The sequence below is a fragment of the Myxocyprinus asiaticus genome, chromosome 11 (assembly GCF_019703515.2).
Source record: "Myxocyprinus asiaticus isolate MX2 ecotype Aquarium Trade chromosome 11, UBuf_Myxa_2, whole genome shotgun sequence".
Lineage (NCBI taxonomy): Eukaryota > Metazoa > Chordata > Actinopteri > Cypriniformes > Catostomidae > Myxocyprinus > Myxocyprinus asiaticus.
In genome coordinates, this window is record NC_059354.1 from 31,565,260 (window position 1) to 31,589,438 (window position 24,179).

Genomic DNA, 24,179 nt, shown 5'->3' on the forward strand with positions numbered 1-24,179 from the left:
TCAAACACATCTTGGATGGCACGAGGGTAAGAAAATAATGAGAATTAAAATTTGGGTGAACAATTCCTTTAATCTCTATGACGGGTTTCCGAAAAATATGGTTATCAAAGCAGTACGTAAAAACGCTCATAAAGTAACGAGCTTTGAACCACTCGTAACTCCATTACATGCGACATCAACAAACCTTTTTCGTATCTCACAGTTCCTCAAAGACAAATTTATATTTAATAAGTTATATAAATGTATTTTCTATGTTCATGTTTAGACAAACTCCTGGACATATTGGCCAGACAGCTCCTGTAATAAAGAACCGAAGTTCTGCTTAATAACGAGCAATCTACATGCTGGTTTGGGATACAGGCACTACTCCATCATAAAATAACAAACGACATTAGTTAAGATGATTTTAAAAGCTTCACTTACAATTTTATCTGTAAACCCACCTTGTTTCCATAGCACAAACGGTGCTGGACGAGGTATACAGCAAAGTTTAATACTCAGGGTGAAGAATTTAGAACTGACACCTAATTGAAAGTATGTGCAATAATAATAGCAACAGAAAGCACCACTAACGAATTCTTGTTGTATAGGAGAGCTGCTCTGAAGGTGTGTGGAAAATAACCACCAATTCTTCATCCATCAGCCTTAGCCAGGAAGGCAGACACAAATCCAAATCACGATTAAAACTGCTGCTGTGTTTATCTTGATATAACAGTGCCACAGTAGAATTCACAATACAGAGTTCAGGAGCATATAGAGTGGAAGACACTACCTGATGCGTTTCTCCTCTCGTTTCCGGAGCTTCTCGTCTTTCTGGAGGACACTGAGGATCATCTGCCTTTCGTGCTCCAGGAGGAAGGACAGATTAAGGGACTCAGCCCTCTTTGCCATGACCATTTAAAGAACTGCTCACAGAGCTCAAACAAACACTCAGCCAATCAAACTGGCTGCAGACCAATCAGAACAATACTTCATGAATGCAGCTTGAATCCTCTGTCAGAGTGAAGGACTGCTTCCGATGAAAGATCATCCGCCTGGTCTCTCAGTGACTGTGGCTGGTCTTGTGGTCAGTGCATTGTTAATCTTTTCACCTGTAGAAATGCTGCAATCATACAGTAATTCAATTAGCAACTATGATTAGTGATCAATCAGCATAATTTAGGTCTGATATTTGCAGTATTTATGGTAAATCATGACTCATGTCTATTGAAGTAAAAGGGGTCATATTACTATAACTAAATAACATAATTTAGTTACATATAACTAAATTATTCCCCCCAAAACCCTGACTAAGATTATAAGTAGAGGGGAAAATAGGGTAAAAATAAAATTATAACAAATGTATAAGACAAAAAATGTAATAATCATGACAGTTTGTGAGTACCTTTTTTGTTTTCATTACAAAAGGTGCATAGCCAGATATTATTAACCAAGAACAAGATCTAACTGTTGAAAAGAAAGCATTTTAAAAAGGCATTTAATGGTGCACATACATGTAAAGCACACTTCTGGTTCAGCATGGTGGACTTTATGGATTATTATGGTCCTCATTATGTGCTTGGCGAATGGACGGACAGACCAGGTGTCAGTATAAGCGCTCAGCCAAACAGGAGCTAGTTAGTCACCATTTAGCTTTTTATCTAAAGTGACAATACACTAATTGCAGTGGCAGTCTGCCAGCAGCAATCTGAGGTGAAGTTCCACAGTAGCACAAGACAGAGTAAAAAGAGCAGGACAGTATTCACTGTATGTTAGGCCTACTTGGGACTGGAACTAAAACCTTTGAGTAGCTGGCAGTTCCTGAAAGAATGTGCAGCAGTAGCCAGTAAACCTCACTACCCTGGCCTCAAGAGGCGCACTAGCAACCTCCTGTTAGCACGCCTGCCTCCCATGCCAGAGAAAAAAATCCCATTCAGACCAAGTCAAGCAGAACCAGTTATAAATGCATAAACAAATTATAGAAATACTAAGTTAAAAGTTCTACTAAAATAAAACTAAGTCAAAATGTGAAAGAGGGTTTCCATTTTACCCTAAATTTAGCAGTCAAACATTTAAAGAGTACCTAGTTTGGTAACAAATTTGGCTTGTAGTAATTGATTTCCCATAAAATGAAGAAAATTACTCATTAAATATTTATAATTATTGTAAGATTAATTTTTCTAACAATTACCTTGGTAGCAGGGTTGAATGCTATAAAACACTACAATTTGGCTAAAATTTTATTATTTATTTGTCTTCCTGCCTTGTTGTAGAAAGGGTCCAAATGATGTTACTTCTCTGACAACACAGTTTTATGGTATATATCAATTTTAATAAGGGGGACATTTCTGTATGTTGTAACAGGGTAGCCCAAAAATTATGAGACACAGCTATATGTTATGTTTTTGGAATCATGATAATAATTAATAATTAAAATGTATACTGCATTTTGGATGGGACATTTATAAGGGCTCATCCTTTTTTTTATTATTGCTGATAGACTTTAGTTATGTCACTGATATAAACCATGATATGCTACTTGCTAGTCAATTTGTAGGTGGAATTAGGGAGCTAGAGAGCATCTGATTGGACAAAAATCTGTGTAGTAAATTGAGTCATCAATATTTTTGGTCTGTTCTCTCGGAAGAGAAAAAAGTACATTTTAAATATTAATATATAATTAAATACTAATATAATTAATACTAAATAGATGCTAAAAAGATCATTTTGTCAATGTTTGTGGGTACACTAGCATTAAGATGGCCTCAAAGTTCATAGACTACTGTATTAGGAATGTCTTAAAACAAGTCACACAATTCCAATTTTGATTTCATGGTGTCTTTACAAAAAGTAATGAGACACAAATTTGTACCTTATTCATGAAGAGTGCCAGCTCTAATCCATAATCATTTCAGTCACGTTCAGTCGGTTTGCTTGTACGCCCCATGAGGACTGAAGCAATGCACTGGCCTGAATACAGATCTGTGGAGAACTTTCATTTCCTGTTAGAGCACTGATTTATCATGTTCAATGCCCTGTGCAATTTCTTTGTATGATCTGGGTTCACACACAGTATTTACAGCATGTGTGTGTGTGTATTTGAATGTGTGTGGTTAACACTTCAAGAATTTAAAATTTTCAATAATTTACACATTTCTTAGCTTTTAATGAAACTTTGATATTATTATTTTTTTTTTTTTTACGGTCTCCGGACAGTTACACCACATTAAATGTTTTACTTTAAGCCCCAGAAAAAAAAATATAAAAAAATATTTTGAAGTAACATGTTCATCATATAAAGAGGTGTATTCAAGAATTATGTGAATTGCATTTTTTAGGTATTTTTTTATACATTTCTTAATCCAGACAAAAATAAATTTGCATCACAGGTTTGAAACAACATGAGGGTCAAGTCAAGTCAAGTCATTTTTATTTGTATAGCGCCTTTCACAACACACATCGTTTCAGAGCAGAAGATACAGAAGATAAAACTGTAATATCTATAATGTCTTAGAGTCATCATTGTGTAGTTTGATAAAATACAACTGTGAATTGTTTAAAAATAAGTAATTAAATAATAATTGTATTTATAATCCCAGTGAGCAAGCCAAAGGCGACTGTGGCAAGGAACGCAAAACTCCGTAAGATGTTGGTTAATGGAGAAAAATAACCTTGGGAGAAACCAGACTCACTGTGGGTGCCAGTTCCCCTCTGGCTAACATCATGAATATAATGCCAATATTACTTATGTATAGTGCAAGTCATGGTTAAAAATTATTAAACTAAGTAAGTGTTAAGGGTCAGTGAGTAAATGATGACAATTTTTCAGGGTTTCTATCCTTTTAAATAGCATAACATAGGCTACTCTGATCCACTGCATACACAGACTAATTAAAAGACACAATGACAATAACACTCAAAAACACTATTAATTCATTGGTACACATGGCTCTAATGAACATAAAGACACCAGACAAGACTAAGAGTTGACAAGCATGTTGCAAGAACCATGGGAAATGTAGTTCAATGGCTTTACCTTGAAGGAGCAAGTCAACAAGCTGCCAGTCCAGACTCTCAGTTCACAGTAATTACTCCTCTAATGATGGAAACATATTCACCAGCAACACCTGGCTTAATGGACATTAGACTCATGCATATTTTATGCCTTTCAGAGAGGCTGCATTAACATATTAAAAAAGGACACAGTGAAATGTAGATTAGTAAACCTTGGTTAGTAGGTCTTGGTTAAGCATAGTAGTGGTCAATCAATGTGGGTTTTGCAGTGGCAGATAACGGTCTCTATAAAGAACAAAAATATAACAGTCTAGTTTAGTTCATGTTTTGTTTTGTAGTCACGGTTTTGGTTTTCACACTTCATGTAAATAAACTGCACCTGGGTTCTTCACTTCATCATCATCGTCTGCCTGTCATTGCTAGCAGTTCAGCTACATCGTTTACGTCAGGGGAATCGTCCCCTGGAGGAATATGTAGAGGACTTTTGCGCTCTGGCCTGCAGGCTCGACTTTAATGAGATTGCCCTCAAGGATTGTTTCCGTTTTGGGCTGAATGAGGCGGTCTCCTCCCTGATGCCTGACGGTTGGAGTACCTACAGCCTGACTCAGTATATCGACCTTGCCCTACTGATAAGTGGTTCACCGTTCACTGTGGAGGAGGCAGATAATGAGCCAGAGTCCCTCGTCATGACCACCATGCCAGAGTCCCACGTCACAGTCGACGAGCCAGCATCCCACGTCACGGTCGACGAGCCAGCATCCCACGTCATGGTCGACGAGCCAGGGTCCCACGTCATGGTCGCCGAGCTTGTGCCACCTTCTGCCCCGGATCCTGAGTCTGCTCCATGCCATGTCACAGCAACGCCTCAGCCTGCTCCATGCCATGTCACAGCAATGCCTCAGCCTGCTCCATGCCATGTCACAGCAATGCTTGAGCCTGTCACAATAACGCCTCAGTCTGCTTCACGCCATGTCACAGCCGAACCTCAGTCTGCTCCATGCCATGTCTCAGCCAAGCCCCTGACTGCTCCTTGCCATGTCACAAGCAAGCCTTTGCTCCACGGTCCAGGCCTGCCTCAGCTCCACGGTCCCGGCCCACCTCTGCTCCACGGTCCAGGCCCACCTCTGCTGCACGGTCCAGGCCTGCCTCTGCTCCACGGTCCAGGCCCGCCTCTGCTCCATGGTCTAGGCCCGCATCTGCTCCATGGTCCAGGCCAGCCTCTGCTCCACGAGCCAGTGCTCACGCCTGCCACAGCAACGAGTCAGCATCCACGCTTACCACAGGCAAATCAGTGATCCTGCCGTACCATGTTACCACGTCATGCCACGTAGCAATGTCAAGTCGCCACGAATGCTCCACCCCCCTCCCACCCCCAGCTCCCTATTGAACTTTGTGTTTATGTTTTGGGGTGTCAGGAGCCACCCCTAGTGGGGGGGATATGTCAAGTCTAGTTTAGTTCAAGTTTATGTTTTGTAGTTATGTTTTTGGTTCTCACGCTTCATGTAAATAAACTGCACCTGGGTTCTTCACTTCATCGTCATCATCTGCCTGTCATTGCCAGCATTGTTACAGGTGTGTACATTGAAAATCTGGGATTCAAAATCTATTTTAAACATGGAAATACAGAAACAAAGAAACGTTGCTTATGATGCACACTAAAGAACAAATATTTAAGATACTGAACAATTTCTTGGTAACTATCAAATACACTTTCAGAAGAAAATGTGCGGTTAAATGATACCTTTAGGGGTACAACAGCTTGTCACTGGGGCAGTACCCTCAAAGGTACACCCACTGTTCCCTTTATATGGTAATCGGAACATATATGTACCTTAACTATACCGAAAGGGTACATATTAGTGCCCTAAGTGTACTATCTATTCCTAAAAAGTACATATTAGTACCTTAAGGTGTAAAGAAGGTACAGTGGGTGTAACTTTGAGGGTACTGCCCAAGTGGCAAGCTGTTATACCCCTAAAGGTAAAATTTTTGCACATATTTTCTGACAGTGTAAACACATTTGTGACTGACAATATTTGCTCAGATTATCAGATTACTTTGCTTTCATTGAAGCACACAAGATTATTTTTGAAACATTCTTAAATCATGTTGGATAACATGGCTCATCAGGTTTTGCACAAACACGTGAGTTCAAGTGCATGCTGTCATGAATGCAGCAGGGACATACCAAATATTAAGATTATTCTTCATTTTAAGTGAATTTGGGGGCCTGGGTAGCTCAGCGAGTATTGACGCTGACTACCACCCCTGGAGTCGCGAGTACAAATCCAGGGTGTGCTGAATGACTCTAGGCAGGTCTCCTAAGCAACCAAATTGGTCCGGTTGCTTGGGAGGGTAGAGTCACATGGGGTAACCTCCTCGTGGTCGCTATAATGTGGTTCTCGTTCTTGGTGGGGCGTATGGTGAATTGTGTGTGGATACCGCGGAGAATAGTGTGGGCCTCCACACGCGCTACGTCTCCACGGTAACGTGCGCAACAAGCCACGTGATAAGATGCGCAGATTGACAGTCTCAATCGTGGAGGCAACTGAGATTCATCCTCCACCACCCCGATTGACTACGCCACCACTACACCACCATGAGGACTTAGTGTATATTGGGAATTGGGCATTCCAAATTGGGGAGAAAAGGGGAGGCCCTTATTTTATAAATAAAATAAATAATAATTAATGTGAATTTTAACATTTAACCCAAATTGTTATACACTCAAAAAAGATTTACGGATTTCAATTTCACAGCAAAATTCCAAACCTGAATTGTATTTAAAAAATAAAAAAAATTAATAAAACGATTTAATTTAATTAAATAATTTTTTCTTAAAGATTACTCAATTTAATTTTGAAATTGAAATTCCTAAATATTAAAATTATTTTTTATGTTTTTATTTATTTATTTTTATTATTATTTTTTTATTGTATTTAAAAACTGTATTAAATTATAAAAATGTAAAACAGAAGCATTTTCAAGTGGACACAGACTTTTTGCACTCTATATAATACAATTACAGAATACAGGTATGGATGTACTGTAAACTTCACTAATAATTCTGAAAACAGAATTTATTTGGGGAGAGTAAGACAGAGTGTTTAGAAGGACAACAGTAGCAGACTGGTCAGTACAATGAATCATCAGGTACAAGCACTTATACTGAAATAGAGTCTGAACACAACAACTTTTCAGGACTTTTTCTGTTATGCCTATTATACTTTTCAACCTACTTCCTCTTTATTCATGGCCAGTGCACAAGGTCCTAAAATTTGATTAGGCTATGGAACTTTTGGGTTTGGTTTTGGCTATAAGTTTGAAGTTATTATGACCTTACCACTACCAAAAATGACCACTGCAATACAATGTCTTCATGGACATGTACCATGGTAATACCATGTATTCTCTGAAATATTTTGGAGTACCATGTTTATGCCATATTACATCATTCGTATTAAATAATTCAGTACCATGATCAAAGCACCATCGTATTATAATCTGATACTATCACTTTCCCATGGCACAACCGCAGTACTTATTTTGTAAGGGCCTTTTTTATCTGAATCATGCTGCTCACATAGAAAGAACCGGAGCAGACTGGCCAAGGGATATAATTTGGAATTTCAACAATGATATAAATGTTGGAGGATTGAAGTCTTCCTCCTGTGTTTACATCTATTTATGGTTAATCAATTAAATATGTCTGTCTTTCTTAGTAAAGAGAAGCATAATAAACTAATAAACACTGTCCACAGGGGGAGTGGCATGATGGAACATTTTTCATTTAACTTTTCTTTGCTTTGTGATGGCTGAGAGACAGTTGTATCATCATTACTTAACACTTGGTCTATCAGAGTTTCAGGAGGGGGTAAAAAAAGCATCTAAAATGACATCCATCAGAAAGAAAACATCACAAATAAAAATCTCCTAGACCTCCATTTCTCCTTGTCAACAAATGGGACTAAATTGAGAGCAAATGAAGATGTAAATCCCTGTTTCTCAGGCTATTGTCCAAAGAAAAAGACTGTGGTAACCTCACATGTGTCTCTAGAAACATCTGAGACTAAGTTAAATTTGAGACTTAAATAAAAAATAACTAAGTAACTCCTATGAAAGCACAACCTCAGAGAATTAAAATGCCCCTCTAGACAGGCAAACTGTTTTGCTGTTCCTCCAGCTGCCTCTCATCTTGATTATCCTCACAAGGGTAAAAATAGCTAATGTTTAGAAAAACATTGGGGATCTATGTTGTTGCTCGATGTATACAAAAGATGACACAAGACATCTAAAATGGTTAACTCGCTACATGTGACACCTAAGCCTTTCGTCTGTCACGGGTTATATCACCTCTGTGATAAGAAAAATAATTAGGACCCAAATCTGGGGATTTAACCTAGGGGTGCACTGATCGATCGGCCACCGATCGAAATCGGCCGATATTCGTCTTAAATCCGTGATCGGCGATTGTGCCTAGAATCAGGGCTGATCTTTTTTGCAACACGCAGAGAATCACAATACACACTGCTCCTCTCATGAATGAGCGCTTGCTCAGCTCTTGAAGCATGACAGAGTGGCCTTTGGAGGGTGAATTGTTGGCAATTCTAAGCATTCACGAATTAAAACGTTCAGACCTGATGTAATTCACATTAATATGCCGTTTTGTTTTTAAAAATGTGTAAGAATTACATGTGTATTAATATTAAGTTGCCCATTTTCTAGAGTCATTACGGTAGTTATTCTGACTAGTACAGTGAGCAGGAAGAGGATAAAGAGGCTGCTAACGGGTATAAAAACAAATTAAAAACAACAAATAAACATGCGAACACAAATCTGAGTACATGTGATGTAACGCGAGTCGTGACAATCAGACGTTGTGTGGAGTGATAGAGACTGCTTGAACCATCATGAGCGCTTTTAGCATTACTCTCTTTAACATGAGCGCTCTCGGTGTCAATCAAACATGCAGCTTTTAATGTGCTCTTAATATCTCATCATCAGTCAATCATCCCAGCACTATTCTGTGAGGATCCCAATTTAAATCAGATTAATGTTGGTCACAATACCACTAATAACTAGGGATACACCGATACCACTTTTTCTCTTTCAATCCGATTCCGATATCGGAAATCTCAGTATCGCCCGATACTGATCCCAAGCCGATATCAGTGTTGTTTTTTTTTTGCATAATCAGTTTAGAATATCTTTACATTATTGTGTGGAACTAATTGGGAGTACTCTTTAATATGTAAAGAAACACAAACCTCTAACTGCACATTATTTCAATATAAATGTATAGCTTATTAAGAAACACTTTATTAACTAGTATACTGGATAATGTAGCAGCAAAATTAACAGTAATTCCAGTCTTCAAGTCTTCAGTAGAAAAGAAACCAGTGTTTTATTTTTTTTTTGCCCTTTTTTTGTTTCTTTTCTTTTTTTTCCCAAAAATGTTTCAAATTGCATCTGGACTTTAAAGGATTCAGATCTCTTTTTTATTCAATTTAGTTGTAAGACATCAGTCCAATTTTCATTCACAATTATTTTTTGGAACCCATTCAACTTAAATATTATTATAAACTGTAAACAAATACTAATGATAACAATGATAATAATAATAATAATAATAATAATAATAATAAATTGTTATTAATATTATAATTTTTGACTTTTAATTTTAAATACAACAGTAATATATTTAAACAGTGCACTTTTTAAACCCTCACGCTTTTATTTTGACATTCTAAACTCTCCAGGAAGTCCTGTATGTGTCTGTTTGTAGGCAAGTTCACAGTAGTTTAATTAGCTTCTTATTCAAATTCTGGTAAAATGCACCTCTGGTGCCGTTCTAAATGCATATTATAAGTGAACCGAACTATTGAGCATCTACATCTGAGATGCTGTTCTTGAGTAGCGCTCAAACGCACCGCTGTGAAGGCTAAAAATAGCCGCGAGTGCATCACCAGCCTGTGCGCGAGTTTGTGTCAACAGAGCAGCACCATTCACTAACGCGCTGGTGCTGCGCATACTATATATTTACTTATTAAACACAGCCTTTTGTGATTAACAGAGCTATTGCCCATCTTCAAGTGGCTTTGAATAAAATGCATGAGTCATATGAACTGCTTTAATGGTGTTTTTATGGTTCTTTTGTCATTTTTGGAGCTTGACTGTAACGAACATGACTAACACACAGTATCGGATTTGGATCAGGCTTGTCGGACCAATACCCGATCTGTCTAAAAGCTTCAGTATCGGAGCCAATACCGATCCAAGTATCAGATCGGTGCATCCCTACTAATAACAGATATAACTGTTTAACCTTCAATAACATCACCGCGTCTTCACGCATTTGCTTAATAATTCGTGATTTGTGTTACATCAAGACGCCCAAGACAGTAAACAAATCATAGATATTAATGATTTCTCACTGGAGCAGTTTGAAAGCTTGTAATGGATATATGTTTCTTATTTTTTAAAGCATCGCCTCTGTGTGTGATGCTCTCATGGTTTTTGGTTGCCAGTATGTCACAATGACCTTTTGATATTGACAACAGAACTATTAATAACAGTTTTCAATCCAAATAAATGTTAGCAATTCACAATTAATGTAATTTTAATGTAATTTTGGTAACACAAAATAAAGAGTTTTCATTTCTTTAACATTAGTTAATGCATTATGTATCATGAACAAACAATGAACAATATATTTTACAGCATTTACTAATCATGTTAGTTAATAAAAATATAATTGTTCATTGTTAGTTAGTTCATTGTGCATTAATGTGCATTAACTAATACAACTTTTGATTTAAAAAATGTATTAGTATATTTTGTATCTAACATTAAGTTAGATCATGTTCATGTTAACTACAGTAATATTGTTAAAAAAATTTAACAAATGGAACCTTTTTGTTAAGTGTTACCGTAATTTTACTGTGTGGGGCATAAACATATAAATGAAGCATATAACTTGCAAAAGTATGGCAAAGGGCATTTTAAGAAGAAATCGGTATCGGCCGATCTTAGCGTTAAAAAATCGGTATCTGTCTCAAATTTCCTGATCGGTGCACCACTAGTTTAACCCATGTGAGTGGGCATATATAGGTTAGTCTTTACACCAGTTGGGAATGTGCGTACCAGGGCACGCTATTAACTTTTTCATGAGCAGGGTCTAAATTCCACTTCAGTGCCCCCTGGAGTGAGTTATTTTTGCACGTGACAATGCACAGCCGGTTGAGGGGGTCAGAGTGTAGACGAAAAAATATAAGGTATATAATATAATAAACATGTGAACAAATGGGTTATGTCTGCTGTACTGTTTTTGTTTTATTTATTTCATTTTTATAGCAAATAAATGAACAAATAATATCAGCATTCTGGTTTGCCTGTGCACTATTTGACATCTCAGACATTGTGTGTGTGTGTGTGTGTGTGTGTGTGTGTGTGTGTGGGCAGGTTTAAGTGGTTTACGAGGACTTTGTTTTAGGTTACAAACTGGTAATTACAAGGGTATTATGCTATAAATGTGGTTTATGAGGACATTTCTTGTGTCCCCATAATTCAAATCACTTCACAAAACATAATAAATGATGTTTTATTGAAAATGTAAAAATGCAGAAAGTTTTTTGTGAGGGTTAGGGGATAGAACCTATAGTTCATACAGTATAAAAATCATTATGTCTATGGAGAGTCCTCATAATGATAGCTGCACCAACATGTGTGTGTGTGTGTGTGTGTGTGTGTGTGTGTGTGTGTGTGTGTGTGTGTGTGTGAGAGAGAGACAAGCGCTTATGTAAACACTCTTGGCTGCGTGCATCGGATAATCGCACTTGATCAGTATGTTTTCACTGTGAGTATATGAGTTTTAAACTGTTATCATGGTGCTTTTGTGATAGTTTGGCTGTCTGTTTCAGAAAACAAACGTATTATGTGACAGAAAAGACTGTTTGAGGTGCTGCTTGTGTGAATGAAAACCACATCTGCACCTTATCAGCAGACGTGGCTGGGATGATCGCGTTTAGATATGATGGCTGTGCATATACAAGCTGTGAACTGTTATCATGGTACTTTGGTGACAATTTGGCTGTTTGTTACATAAAATAAACATATTACGTGCTTGAATAGACTCTTTGAGTAGCTGTTTGTTTGACAAATGGTAACCGCTACTAATGTAAACCAATGGCAGCATTTGATGTATTGACTGTACGTATAAGAGCTGTAAACTTTTTATCGTGGTACTTTGGTGACGTGTTAGATGTATGTATATAAAATAAACTTATTCTGTGGTTTAAAAGACTGTATGAGTAACTGTTTGAGCAAATATAAATAACAGACGCTTGACCAGCGCAGCCTGTGTCGGCGCGAAAGCCGATTTGAATCTGGCAGCTTGTAACGTAACTGACTGTTGCAGAAACACATATGTGTGACGCTACTCTGCGGGGCCCAGTTATTAACCGTCATCTGTGACGGTACGTATGAAAGGGTTAAGGGTTGTGGTTCTCAGTGTTAAATTAGCACTTTAACACAGCATTATTAAAATTGTCAGAGTGAACATATAAACCCTTTAACATAGCAGTAAGTCGTGAACATAGCGTGTATCATTTCATTTCATTTTACCATATCATTCATCATAATAGATCTAGACAGCTTTCCGCTTAATTTCATAGTAAAGGATAAGTCCACAGCGTGTGCATAGTAAGTATATAAAGCTTAACTACTCATTTGAATGAGAATCTTACAGACCATCTCACAGAATCCTTTACCATACAAATGTGATCTAGTAAGAATATATTCGCTTATCTTTTTGTGTCAGATATGTTATAACAGACATATTGGGAAGACCAAGATGTCACAATTAAGGCTATATCTTAGTAACACAAATTCCAATTACTCAAATGCATATTTTCTCTAGCCGCTGTTTTGTATGTTGGTTTCGATCACCTACTAGTTCAATGCTGTCATAAACTGGGTTATTTTTGGTCATTTTATCCTCCAAACTAAAATTCTAATACCATCATATTTATTTAATAGCTATGGTGTAAACAAGTAAAACTAGAACAAAATAACACACTGAAACCAAACAATGGAAGTACATTTTAACTGAAAAAAAAAATTTAAAACTAAAATGAAAAACTGAAAACTGAAATGTTCTTAAGACAAGGGTATTTTTTTCATAAATGTCATGTCGGGATGGTGTCCCATATGATTTCTGGGCCAAGTTATCAAGTCACATGTGTTATATATGTTGTATTTACATTTTCTGATGGCCAGAACAGTGATTTGATATTTTTTCATGTTACCTTTTCCATTTTTGCTGCTTCATGAATAGTTTTGTGTAGCTTACTGTTTAAATTGCACTGAAAAACCATTACATAGCCTATAAAACAATTTAAACAGAGATAATGTTTTTACGGTACATAGTATTTCATATTTTCAAAAAGGATTTCTAAAATCAGTGTCAATAAACAGCAGGATGTTGTTGTTACAATTAACCCCTTTTAGTGTGACAACATATTGTGCATGAAATGTTCAGCAGCTTTTGCTTTTGTCACTCAGACTTGTTTAAGGTGTGTGTCTATACAAAAATTGACTTTCAAAATAAACCTTCCCTGAGAAATATTCAAAAAAGCGTGACAGCTAGCCCCACTCTCCTATTGGCACAATGACATTTATGTGCAGTGAAAACCAACAGAGATGTTCTTATACTCTCAAACCAGTAATCAGGTTGACACCTTTGAATTTTGAACAAATACTGCCTAAGCAAATATGAAAACGACTTTAGGTAACCTCAGGGAAAACAAATGCTGCTGCATTGCACCTGTTTAAACACCTGGTGAGACGACATTACATGTAATGCCACAAAAACAACAGGAAATAACAGGCTTCACTGACAAATGAATATCTTCTAATACTGACTTTTTTGTGTTTTAGAATGTTTAAAGATGATCTGTACCGATGTTCAGACTTTATACAAATATAGCTATCCTACAAAAATTACACGGGGTGCTGAAGTTCCTGCTTCCTCAAATTAATTATCTCACCTTCTCCTTATGCTCTCAACCACCGTGAAGCGGGACAGCAAATAGGAAGCATTCAGAGAGAAAAAAAACAAAAAACATCAGGATAGAAAACTGATATCCTACCTGCCGCAGCGTTCATTAATATCCTGTAAACTGCAGTGCGCTGTTACATGGTCAAGGGCAGCTCTGTAGTGGTTTGCTCAATGCAGCCAGTGCTCGAACTGATACTAGTCGAGTGAGAGGCAAACCCCCCCACGCACGCACGCGCTCGCCCGTGGAGATGTTCATAGCGTGGGAGGAGTTTGCGCTCCCACGGATTCCCCGTGACCGTGTACAGGCACACACAAATACACAGCTCCTGTGTGTCTGCATCACATCCGTGGCATTTCCTCCCTGAAGCGGTAAAAGCATGATATAGAGATTAGAGAGGACAATGTCGTCACAATATTTGTTTCCATAGATGGATGGATGGATGGATGGATGGATTCAGGGGCGTAACTAGAGGGAGGGCAGGATGGGCAGTCGCCCTAGGGCCCGGGGTGATAGGGGGCCCGCAATGGTCGACCAGACGAAACAATAAAAATGACAGTGGGCCTGAGGGGTGATGAAAAACCCCACAGTTTCTTTGCACTGAGGCCCGCAAGATCCAAGTCATGCCACTGGATGGATGGATGGATGGGATGAAAGAATGATAGATAGATAAATAGATAGATAGATAGATAGATAGATAGATAGATAGATAGATAGATAGAAAGAAAGAAAAAACTTGGTGACAGCAAGTATTCGTATTTGCGTTTATATATATACTGTATATATATATATATATATATATATATATATATATATATATATATATATATATAAAGTTGAAAGTAACTGTAGCATTCTGACAACTGAAACTCTAACATATTATACACAGTGTTGCCGTTGTCTAACTTATTTTACAAAGCTGCCATCTGCTGTATAGTTCAGGAAATGCTGATCTACATAATTAGAGAAATTTACCTTAGTAAATTGTAGTAAATTTGATTGAAAAAAATTATGATGGTGATGATCATTTTGTCTGAAAATATTGATTTAACCCTAGAATGCATGACCCATAAAACCTACACGAATGCAAAAAGAGGGTCAAAATGACCCCTATTTGTTTCAATTGATTTCTTCCAAGGTATCCTATTTATATCTTTATCTTCAAGAATTTAAGAATTTGATCGTTCACAACGGGTTTAATGTTCAATTCATGTTTATTTGTTCACTTTTAATGTTTTAAAATCTAAAGATAAAATTCAGTATTCTTTAAAAATAATTGCAACTTTTCCTGAACCGACTCTTTCTGAGCCTTTATCACAAACACATTCAAAACATCTTATAGTGCAGACAGCTTTCTACACTGGAATGTTCTAAACCTCATCTGCTCCTCATTAAAACACCAAACAACTACACAATACTTTATCTCAATGTCATCTCCAGCACAGCCTGGTCTGTTGGATCATCATCATCAGAGTACTCTGATTTTGACTCCAAAGTCATGATGGGTGTGTCATTGAACATTTCCAAAGCCTCTTCTGCTGTATATGCATGCATATTTTGCTAATAGTTTGCTTGCTAACTGATTTAGAATATTTGAATGTCTATGCTTCAAAATCTGTCATATATATATACAGGTGCATCTCAATAAATTAGAATGTCGTGGAAAAGTTCATTTATTTCAGTAATTCAACTCAAATTGTGAAACTCGTGTATTAAATAAATTCAGTGCACACAGACTGAAGTAGTTTAAGTCTTTGGTTCTTTTAATTGTGATGATTTTGGCTCACATTTAACAAAAACCCACCAATTCACTATCTCAAAAAATTAGAATACATCATAAGACATTTTTTAGTGAATTGTTGGCCTTCTGGAAAGTATGTTCATTTACTGTATATGTACTCAATACTTGGTAGGGGCTCCTTTTGCTTTAATTACTGCCTCAATTCGGCGTGGCATGGAGGTGATCAGTTTGTGGCACTGCTGAGGTGGTATGGAAGCCCAGGTTTCTTTGACAGTGGCCTTCAGCTCATCTGCATTTTTTGGTCTCTTGTTTCTCATTTTCCTCTTGACAATACCCCATAGATTCTCTATGGGGTTCAGGTCTGGTGAGTTTGCTGGCCAGTCAAGCACACCAACACCATGGTCATTTAACCAACTTTTGGTGCATTTGGCAGTGTGGGCAGGTGCCAAATCCTGCTGGAAAATGAAATCAGTATCTTTAAAAAGCTGGACAGCAGAAGGAAGCATGAAGTGCTCCAAAATTTCTTGGTAAACGGGTGCAGTGACTTTGGTTTTCAAAAAACACAATGGACTAACACCAGCAGATGACATTGCACCCCAAATCATCACAGACTGTGGAAACTTAACACTGGACTTCAAGCAACTTGGGCTATGAGCTTCTCCACCCTTCCTCCAGACTCTAGGAACTTGGTTTCCAAATGAAATACAAAACTTGCTCTCATCTGAAAAGAGGACTTTGGACCACTGGGCAACAGTCCAGTTCTTCTTCTCCTTAGCCCAGGTAAGACGCCTCTGACGTTGTCTGTGGTTCAGGAGTGGCTTAACAAGAGGAATACGACAACTGTAGCCAAATTCCTTGACATGTCTGTGTGTGGTGGCTCTTGATGCCTTGACCCCAGCCTCAGTCCATTCCTTGTGAAGTTCACCCAAATTCTTGAATCGATTTTGCTTGACAATCCTCATAAGGCTGCGGTTCTCTCGGTTGGTTGTGCATCTTTTTCTTCCACACGTTTTCCTTCCACTCAACTTTCTGTTAACATGCTTGGATACAGCACTCTGTGAACAGCCAGCTTCTTTGGCAATGAATGTTTGTGGCTTACCCTCCTTGTGAAGGGTGTCAATAATTGTCTTCTGGACAACTGTCAGATCAGCAGTCTTCCTCATGATTGTGTAGCCTAGTGAACAAACTGAGAGACCATTTTGAAGGCTCAGGAAACCTTTGCAGGTGTTTTGAGTTGATTAGCTGATTGGCATGTCACCATATTCTAATTTGTTGAGATAGTGAATTGGTGGGTTTTTGTTAAATGTGAGCCAAAATCATCACAATTAAAAGAACCAAAGACTTAAACTACTTCAGTCTGTGTGCATTGAATTTATTTAATACACGAGTTTCACAATTTGAGTTGAATTACTGAAATAAATGAACTTTTCCACGACATTCTAATTTATTGAGATGCACCTGTGTATATATATATATATATATATATATATATATATATATATATATATGAAGAAAAAAAAAGAGAATATATCCAGACAAATCTTAAAAATGCGCAAGCTACTTAAGTATTAGCTCTAGTAGTTTGCTAGCTGATTTTAAATATAATTTAAAATATCTGAATGGCAGTGCTTCAAAATGTATGTCATAAATTTTACAAAGTTGAATATATATATATAAAATTTATTTTCTGTTATTGACCTCTCCATCTAATATATTTCCTTTCACTCCAACCTTTTTTTCCTCCTTGATATTATTTCTCTCCACTCCATCCTTGCATTCATGGGGACTCTGATTTTTGTCTTTAGAATTTGCTTCAAGGCTGTAATTCTAATCATTCTGAAAGTGTTATTTCTGAAAGTTATTTCTCAGTAATGGAGGTTGTATACCAAGAATAAAGGTTGTCAGGGCTCACTTCAATCTTAAGATTATATACAATGTTTATTTTAATTCAACATGTTTTTAATATGGGGAATAAGTGTAAAATATAGTTATATTGGGCCTTATAATCTTGACAATTACGCCATATTACGCCAATTAAAGACATCAAATTAACAGTCTGAGTAACCCCACCCCCATCCCAAATGCCCACCCATGATATCCCCCATCCCACCCTATCATAGCTGGCAGGAGCCTGCTTTATGCAGTCTTGGGGTAGTGATAGCAAAAAAATATTTTTTTCTGAAACTATGACCAAGAAATATGAAAATTACATTGGTGAGGGTCACAAACAAGATTTTTGAGGCTTTCATGGAAGATCAAGGAAATAAATGTTTTTATTTTTTTTAAAAATTCCAAAAACAAGAGCCCTTCAGATCAATTTGACCCCTTTTTGCATTCTAGGGTTAATTTAATGATCTATTTCATTATGCACAATGTGTGTGAGAATACAGCATATGTGTGTGTGTTTGTGTGTGTACAAAGTCATCTATAAACTTTAACAAATAAACAATAGCCTTTGAATGTATGCAAATATTTATTACAAAACAAATGTTTTGGGCTACACTTTTACAAAGGTTATTTACAGATAAAAACAAAGTGAATTTTATAGGCACACAAAATTATTGTGTTATGACACAAGACAGAGTTGTCTGTGTTTTAATGATAGAGAAGATAATTGTGTAGAGTATGTGGTAAGCAAAGCATCCTGGTTTTGTTTAGCCTTTTTTGTCCTAGGGAACGGCGAATACGCCATCTGCACATCTGAGATAGCGAGCAAGGACCTGTAAAACCAAACACAAGCCAGAATTAGTTGCACAGTACACATGGGCATATTGAGTGGCTATACACTGTTTGTTTATATAAAGTGTGGTTATATACATGTTTATATATTTACCTGAGGTCTGCAGGAGATGTTTAATGTCCGGATCAGTAGTCAAATCCAGAGGTTTCTTTCCCTCAGAGTTTCTTGATGTCCTATCAGCCCCATGCTCTAACAGTAGCTCCACCTCCCTTGCCCCACCCACTCTGGTTGCAGCATGTAAAGGTGTGTCAAGACCATGCCCACATTGCACATCAGCACCTAGAGACACAGACAGGAGTGGTTTAGAGATCATCACTCTCATCAGCACTGTATCAGTAAATACTACAGTAAAAGCTGCTGGAAGTAATGTGGGTATACGCGCGAAGAACATGTTCAGATCATATTTCACCCCAAAATTAAAATGATCATTTGCAGAAACAATATGAAGCCTATTTTTTTGGGACTACTAACAGTTTTTGCATTGTGATATTTAAGGACATTTCACCCAATTCTCTTCACTGTAATGCAATAAAAATAAGAATGTATTATTTAATATAAAGTATTTGTATATCATGTTAGTATTTGCTGTACAGCCTTTAATCTAAGCTGATTTTAATATATATATATATATATATATATATATATATATATATATATATACAGGTGCATCTCAATAAATTAGAATGTCGTGGAAAAGTTCGTTTATTTCAGTAATTCAACTCAAATTGTGAAACTCGTGTATTAAATAAATTCAATGCACACAGACTGAAGTAGTTTAAGTCTTTGGTTCTTTTAATTGTGATGATTTTGGCTCACATTTAACAAAAACCCACCAATTCACTATCTCAAAAAATTAGAATACATAAGACCAATAAAAAAAACATTTTTAGTGAATTGTTGGCCTTCTGGAAAGTATGTTCATTTACTGTATATGTACTCAATACTTGGTAGGGGCTTCTTTTGTTTAATTACTGCCTCAATTCGGCATGGCATGGAGGTGATCAGTTTGTGGCACTGCTGAGGTGGTATGGAAGCCCAGGTTTCTTTGACAGTGGCCTTCAGCTCATCTGCATTTTTTGGTCTCTTGTTTCTCATTTTCCTCTTGACAATACCCCATAGATTCTCTATGGGGATCAGGTCTGGTGTGTTTGCTGGCCAGTCAAGCACACCAACACCATGGTCATTTAACCAACTTTTGGTGCTTTTGGCAGTGTGGGCAGGTGCCAAATCCTGCTGGAAAATGAAATCAGCATCTTTAAAAAGCTGGTCAGCAGAAGGAAGCATGAAGTGCTCCAAAATTTCTTGGTAAACGGGTGCAGTGACTTTGGTTTTCAAAAAACACAATGGACTAACACCAGCAGATGACATTGCACCCCAAATCATCACAGACTGTGGAAACACTGGACTTCAAGCAACTTGGGCTATGAGCTTCTCCACCCTTCCTCCAGACTCTAGGACCTTGGTTTCCAAATGAAATACAAAACTTGCTCTCATCTGAAAAGAGGACTTTGGACCAGTTAGTCCAGTTCTTCTTCTCCTTAGCCCAGGTAAGACGCCTCTGACATTGTCTGTGGTTCAGGAGTGGCTTAACAAGAGGAATACGACAACTGTAGCCAAATTCCTTGACATGTCTGTGTGTGGTGGCTCTTGATGCCTTGACCCCAGCCTCAGTCCATTCCTTGTGAAGTTCACCCAAATTCTTGAATCGATTTTGCTTGACAATCGAAAGACTGCGGTTCTCTCGGTTGGTTGTGCATCTTTTTCTTCCACACTTTTTCCTTCCACTCAACTTTCTGTTAACATGCTTGGATACAGCATGTTCTGTGAACAGCCAGCTTCTTTGGCAATGAATGTTTGTGGCTTACCCTCCTTGTGAAGGGTGTCAATGATTGTCTTCTGGACAACTGTCAGATCAGCAGTCTTCCCCATGATTGTGTAGCCTAGTGAACCAAACTGAGAGACCATTTTGAAGGCTCAGGAAACCTTTGCAGGTGTTTTGGGTTGATTAGCTGATTGGCATGTCACCATATTCTAATTTTTTGAGATAGTGAATTGGTGGGTTTTTGTTAAATGTGAGCCAAAATCATCACAATTAAAAGAACCAAAGACTTAAACTACTTCAGTCTGTGTGCATTGAATTTATTTAATACACGAGTTTCACAATTTGAGTTGAATTACTGAAATAAATGAACTTTTCCATGACATTCTAATTTATTGAGATGCACCTGTGTATATATATATATACACACTACTGTATATATAGAGAGCGATTTAGATATATATATACACACAGTATATTCTGTAATGAGAGGCTAATGAGAATCATTTTAGAAAATTATGATAATTAAAAACAAATATCCAGATGCATTACAGTAATTGTAATTGTACAAATGTGCTTAATTAAGATGAAAAATATTATAAAAAAATAAAATAAAATAAAAATAAAAACATTAAATGATCCTTTAAAAAGACCTTATTTTCTTTATGCACAATACAAATTCAGTGTTTTGTTCTAAATCTATAAGATTGTTTTGGGATGATGTGTGCGATTCTGACCTGACATCAGCAATCTCTGTACACAGTCTGTGCTCTTGGCTTCACATGCACAGTACAGCGCTGTTCCTATACTGGGCACCTCCATGTCAACTTTCACACCATGTGACAGTAGCAGTTCAACGCATGCTGTGTGACCTAAAACATGTACAATAGACACCTGGTTTATTAATATCTCAAACAAGGTTGACTGTAAATTCACATGCAATTCACATAAACAAACATACCTCTCTTAGCTGCTTCATGAAGAGGTGAATTTAGCACATGAGCTGGATGGTGGGCGGATTTGTACATCAAAATGAGGCTTACGAGGGCAGGATTTCCACTACAGCATGCACTAAAGAGAGGAGTGACTCCATCAACAGAGACAGCATTTGCCTGAAGACACATACAGTATTGTAGCCATTACTGTGAATATGCAGGAACGGTGAGAAAATGTAATTTTTCTCAAATAAAGTTATATACACACATCAGCCCCGTGCTCAAGCAGAAGTTTAGCACAGGTAAAATGGCCTCCAACACATGCTTCATGCAGTGGAGTGATTCCATCCAGTGTAGACATGCCCACGCAATACCTCTGTGCGCATACAAAAATGGACAGTTAATGAATGCATACACTCAAACTACAACAGGGAACTACAGTGGCATGAGAAAGTGTTTGGACACTTTAGTCACACATAAAATGTTTAAATATCAGTGCATTAAAAATCAAGCCAAGTGGCATCTGCCAACAATTGATGAGATCTTTTGTCAGAAATTACATTTCATTGCAATTCTTTGTGGATATATAAAGTCATTTCGCATCAAGTTCACACAGGTGTCCCAGAAGAATAACCACACGTATAATTCATCACATTAACCATGGACATGCTCCACTAAGTTTGACAACCAAAACATGTCTAAAAACATTTTGTCTTAATTTTGAGCTTCATATCTATAATTTGATATAATTTGAAACATATCCAATTACTTTTAGTAAAATAATTTGCTTGAAAAGTGTATTTGCGCTATCTATTTATATTCTTTAAAATAAATGCCAATTGGTTCGATTTTTGTTATATAATGCAACACAATGACAATCATGCATTGTTAATTGTTAAGTGTTCAAATACTTTTTTTGCAACCACTATAGACAAGTAATTAATATGTAATGGTACAGTGGTGTGATCCTTCTTGTAAATTGTTCAACTTAATCCATTTAGCTATCCAGTCTGTGTAATGTTATACAATGTTTGAGAAAACAGACAAAACACCTCCAATTATCCAAAAGGAATAGTCTGGGTTCAATATAAGTTAAACTCAACTGACAGCATTTGAGGCATAATGTTAATTACAACAAAAATAATCATTTTGACTCGTCCCCCATTTATTCATAAAAAAAAAATAAAAAAAAACAAAAAAAAAAACTGCAGTTAAAATAAGGCACTTACAATGGAAGTGAATTCCATAAACATTCAAATGCACAAATATGTATCAAATGTATAGCCACGAGATGTAAGCACTATACGTGTTAATGTGATTTTAGTGTGATAAAATTGCTTATTAACCCTATCTGCGTAAAGTGATATCCAGTATTATAATGTTGTCATGATGTTGGAATGGTAAATCTTGTATTCTGGTAAATGCTGTAACACCAGTAAACCCCTGACTTTATTACACTAAAATCATGTTAACACATACAATGTGTAACTGATATGTAAATGTATAATCTTGTGGCTATACTTTTAAAACAGTGTGTATTTTAGCATTTATGGACTGGCCCCATTCACTTCCATTGTAAATCCCTTACTGTAAGCAAGATTTCTGCTTTTATTTTATTTATTTTTTTATTTTTTATTTTTTGTAAAACTCAACATTATTGTTGATTCATCTTAACTTGTACTGAATGTGAAACATTCATTTAACACTAAGGGATTCTTTCATCAATACCTGTGAAAGGAGTCTTCTCAGTGGCAGCAATCTTCCTTGCAGTGCAGCATCATGTAGAGGTGTTCTGTCATCCCAGCAGCCTAATAAAACAGAAACATGTTTATTTATCTATAAATGAGCACAGAACAGACACCTCTATTATTTTAATATAAAGTTTATTATAACTCAAATCCTACCCCTTAAAAAATTTTCATAAATCGTTATTACATTTGAGGACAAAAGGTCATATTTAGCTACATCTATAATATAAGGTATAAATCTGTAAACCCCCACACACACTTATATGCTGGGGATAGACACAGACACATCCTCTCACTGTCCTTCTTTTGTTTGTTTTTTAAAATAAAATTAAACTTAAAAAAATGTAATAACAGCCTGAATGTGATGTTGAACAGACATTTCCAGAACATAATTTAAATCCTAAGAGATTTCCACATTTAATTACAAAATTCCATCATATTGAATTTAGCACTCAATAAAAATAAAAATACAAATCTATATATTTTAAGTTTTATTATTTTTGTAAAAATTTCACAATTCAATTTGATGGGATTTTGTTAAGAAACTGAATTGCGTAAATGTTAAAAATAGGCTTTAGTATTTTTTGAGTGTATAAAACAGAGTTGAATGGAATATTGCATGTAACCATCATGGCACTTGGTGTTTCATGGTACAATTGTGAGAGAGAGAAATATCTGTGGATATCAGATGCAGGCAAATAATCAGAATTTTAGGTTGCGCAATAAAATATAAAACAAATCACTTAAAAATACAATCAGAGTAAAACTCACCAGCCATTAGTGTGTTACACACTTGTCCTCCGTACATGTAAAACCTGTGATCCCTTTCCTTGCACCAGAAGCTTACTTCAGCATGAACCACAGACATCCTTAAACTTCACAATAAGACAACTAAAGAGATCTCATGGGAAAAGAACAACTGAGATAGTGAAGCACAGTGGAACTCTTCAGTGATGTTTATATGGCCTTCAGAGATACAAACACCCCCAAGCAAGAATGCACCTCCCACAGTTATCAGTGATATGTGCTTACACACCACCTGCCCAAACTGGAGAGGTGACACAAACAAACAATGGTCTCCTCAAAGTGAGTAAAGGGACAGAGAAGCTAAAACTTTCACTGAGAACACATCCAACATGTAGCAAGTA

General features: G+C 36.8%; 2 protein-coding genes across 2 annotated transcripts in view; both read right to left on the minus strand.

Annotated features, from left to right (window-relative positions):
- Positions 1 to 14,259, minus strand: part of LOC127448176 (synaptotagmin-like protein 5) — a 35,234-nt gene extending 20,975 nt beyond the window's left edge. The window contains exons 1-2 of the mRNA XM_051710517.1: positions 14,142 to 14,259; positions 773 to 1,102 (exon numbers count right to left, since the gene is read on the minus strand). Of these exons, the coding sequence (XP_051566477.1) occupies positions 773 to 897 (125 nt within the window). The 5' untranslated portion in view covers positions 898 to 1,102; positions 14,142 to 14,259. The remainder of the gene's footprint in view (positions 1 to 772; positions 1,103 to 14,141) is intronic.
- Positions 14,260 to 18,122: 3,863 nt separating this feature from the next.
- LOC127447709 (ankyrin repeat and SOCS box protein 9-like) lies at positions 18,123 to 23,952 on the minus strand. Its single transcript, XM_051709741.1, has 7 exons — positions 23,803 to 23,952; positions 23,012 to 23,091; positions 21,552 to 21,659; positions 21,310 to 21,460; positions 21,086 to 21,220; positions 18,623 to 18,808; positions 18,123 to 18,509 (listed from the first exon to the last, which is right to left on the minus strand). The coding sequence occupies exons 1-7, from the start codon at positions 23,897 to 23,899 to the stop codon at positions 18,385 to 18,387; spliced, it is 882 nt and encodes a 293-aa protein (XP_051565701.1). The 5' UTR covers positions 23,900 to 23,952; the 3' UTR covers positions 18,123 to 18,384.
- Positions 23,953 to 24,179: the final 227 nt, after the last annotated feature.

Bases quoted from the DNA above. Each gene is read 5' to 3' on its own strand.
- LOC127447709 (XM_051709741.1), bottom strand. From the start codon at position 23,899: ATGTCTGTGGTTCATGCTGAAGTAAGCTTCTGGTGCAAGGAAAGGGAT. The intron at 21,660-23,011 runs GTATTGATGAAA...GTATGCGCACAG, and splicing joins TGAGAAGACTCCTTTCACAG to AGGTATTGCGTGGGCATGTC. The intron at 21,461-21,551 runs GTGTGTATATAA...ATGTGTCTTCAG, and splicing joins TGCTTGAGCACGGGGCTGAT to GCAAATGCTGTCTCTGTTGA.